The sequence below is a fragment of the Tupaia chinensis genome, unplaced genomic scaffold (genome assembly GCF_000334495.1).
Source record: "Tupaia chinensis unplaced genomic scaffold, TupChi_1.0 Scaffold000047_1, whole genome shotgun sequence".
Taxonomy (NCBI): Eukaryota; Metazoa; Chordata; class Mammalia; order Scandentia; family Tupaiidae; genus Tupaia; species Tupaia belangeri.
In genome coordinates, this window is record NW_006159505.1 from 4183927 (window position 1) to 4186939 (window position 3013).

General features: G+C 40.7%; 1 protein-coding gene across 1 annotated transcript; it reads right to left on the minus strand.

Moving 5' to 3' along the window:
- Positions 1-1508: 1508 nt before the first annotated feature.
- On the minus strand, positions 1509-2474 carry LOC102492200 (olfactory receptor 2AT4). The gene has a single exon (XM_006141147.1). The coding sequence runs from the start codon at positions 2472-2474 to the stop codon at positions 1509-1511; it is 966 nt and encodes a 321-aa protein (XP_006141209.1).
- Between the last annotated feature and the right edge of the window lie 539 nt (positions 2475-3013).

A 3013-nucleotide genomic window follows, 5' to 3' on the forward strand; every position in this document is an offset into this window, starting at 1 on the left:
CCCCCCCCGGGGGGGATAGCCATGCCGCAATCCCTTCTCCTCCATTCTCCTCTCGGGACCTTGGGCATGCACGCACACATGCTTGGTGTGAGTTTAAGCCACCGGGTCTAGGACTCAAACCGCAGTAGACTACATGGGAGTTCAGCGACATAGCCATTATGGCAACTGCCCCATTTGCCCATCTTTTAATTAGATTGAATTTTTTTTTTCAGATAAGCTACTTGAGTCTCCTGTATATTCTAGTTACCAATCGCTTATTTGTGACATAGTTTGCAAATATATCCTCCCACTCTGGAGGTTGTCTCCTCACTGTGATTATTGTTTCTTTGCTGTGCAGAAGCTTTATAGGCTGATGTAGTCCCACTTGTCTATTTCTGGGATTATTGCCTATGCTTTGGGTGTCTTATTTAAGAAATCTTTGCTTATTCTAATGTTGCCAAGAATTTCTCCTATGTTTTCCACTTGTAGTTTTATAGTTAGAGATCTTATGTTTAGATATTTGATCAATTTTGAGTTGATTTTTGTTACTAGTTAGAGACGGAGGTCCAGTTTCATTTTTGTGCAGGCAGATGTCCAGTTTTTCCAGCATTATTTGCTGAAGAGATTTTCTTTTACCCACTGGATTGTTTTGTGCCTTTTGTCAAAAATCAGTTGGCTGTATGTTTTGGAGTTTATTTCTGGTTCTATTCTATTCCATTGGTCTACTTGCCTGTTTTTGTGCCAATACCATGTTGTTTTTATTATCACAGCTTTATAATATATTTTGAGGTCAGGAAGTGAAATGACTCTTATCTTATTCTTTTTGCACATTATTGTTTTGGTGATACAGGGCCTTTAATGATTCCAGACAAGTTTTATGATTTTTTTTCTGTTGTGGTGAGGAATATCTTTGGTAGTTTACATTGAATTTGCAGATTAATTTGAGAAGGATTGACATTTTGATTATACTGATATTTCCAATCCCACCCATGGAATATCTTTCTCCTTTTTTTTATCATTTTCATTTTCTTTTTAAAGTTTTTAATACTTTTCCTAGTGTAGAGGTCTTTCACTTCTTTGGTTAGGTTTATTTCTAGGTATCTTATTATTATCATAACCATTATTATTTTGTGTCTATAAATACTAACTTCTTGACTCTCACAACCTTGTTTGCTTCTCTCTGTCTTCTCACCTAGCTTTTTTCTCTGGTTTTGATTTCCCTTTAGACTATGGATACCTTAGGGAGCAACTATGTCTGATTCATTGCTCTGTCTTTTTATGAATGAATGAATGATAAAATTTTATTCATTATAGTAGAATTGATTTTAAAAAATTGAGAAAACTGTAATTATTTTATAGTACTTCTTGAAAATCTTCTCGATCTAGTATTTGAGGCCTGGTTGAAGCTGTTGGCCCAGCTCTATAAAGTCAATTTAGGATGATATTATTCTTGTAAAAATATTGAGTCCCTGTTCTGTTCTAGACACTGCCACTGGTATCCTGGAAACTGAATTAATTGCATGTAAGGATCAAGAGCCCTCAGTATGTCCTGGTTCCTGAAGACATGCCATTTTAGTGATGGCTGCTTTGACATCCTTGTTTCTCAGTGTATAGATGAGAGGATTAAGAACAGGTGTAAGGATAGCAAACACCACATTGCCCATGATGTGGAAGTCCAAGGGCAGGTCAGCTCTGTAGGCCACGTAGGCTATGGCAATGGAGAAATAGTAGGTGCCCACCACCAGGAGGTGGGAACTGCAGGTGGAAAAGGCTTTTGAGCGACCTTCTCGGGAGCTGATGCGAAGCACTGAGGCCAGGATGTGGGCATAGGAGAGAAGGACCAGGAGGAGGGGCAGGAAGGATACCACCATGGCAATGCAGAAGCCCATGAATGTCTGGTGTGTGGTGTCTGAGCACGAAGCCTGGACCACAGCCAAGTGGTCACAGAAGCAGTGGTAGACCTGGGCCACAGGAACAAATGCCATCTGGGAAGTTTGTACCACTGCTGGGATGGGCAGGAGGAGGGCAGTGAACCAGGCACTGGCTGCCAGCGAAGCATTGGTTTGTGGGGTCATGAGGATAGGGTAGTGCAGTGGGCGGCAGATAGCCACATAGCGGTCATAGGCCATGACCACCAGGATGAAGGCTTCAGAGCAGTTGAGGCCATGGAAGAGGTACATCTGTAGGAAACAGGCAGGGAAGCTGAGGAAATGGTCTCCCAACAGAAATAGGGACAGCATCTTGGGGATGGTGGTTGTAGTGGAGAGGATGTCCAGGGCAGAGAGATTGATCAGGAAGAAGTACATGGGCTTGTGGAGGCTGGGCTCTGCCACCACAGCCATCAGAATAAGGGCATTACCCACCAGGATGAGCAGGTAGATTAAGACAAAAATCAAGAAGACAGGGAGGAAAAGAGACTCTGGCAGAGAGGGGATGCCCACCAGGTAGAAGACAGGTAAGGAGTCCTCTGATCCATTACAGGTTGTGCCTTCCATAGCGAGTCAGTTCTGAATATCAGCAGACAGATCCTGGGAAAATCAGGACACATCTGAAAATCAGAGCAATCAAAAAATCATTTACTAGAACATGCATCTTTTTCTTTTCAATCATGGATCTCCATCTCAACAGTTTGAAAGTTTTACATGAAGGATTTAAAAAAAAAAAAAAAGGTCTATCATACAATTAAGATATCTAGAATGATGACCAGATATCCAGAATGACAGCAATGACTGAAAGAGGTAGCCCTATTTTCTGGGGAAGAGAGATGAACACAAACACCTAAAGGGTTTGTTGAAGGGAAGAAATAGCACTTACAAATAACTGGGACCAACTTTTACCACTCTTATTCAACATCATACTAGAAGTCCTAGCTAAAGTCAAGAGAAAGAAATAAAAGAAATCCAAATTGTAAAGGAGCAGGTAAGATTTCCCCAGTACATAGATGATGTGATCTTATATTTATGAAATTAAAAATTCCACACACAACCAAAAAAATTCATTAAAGTTGCAGGATACAAAATCAGTGTACAAAAAT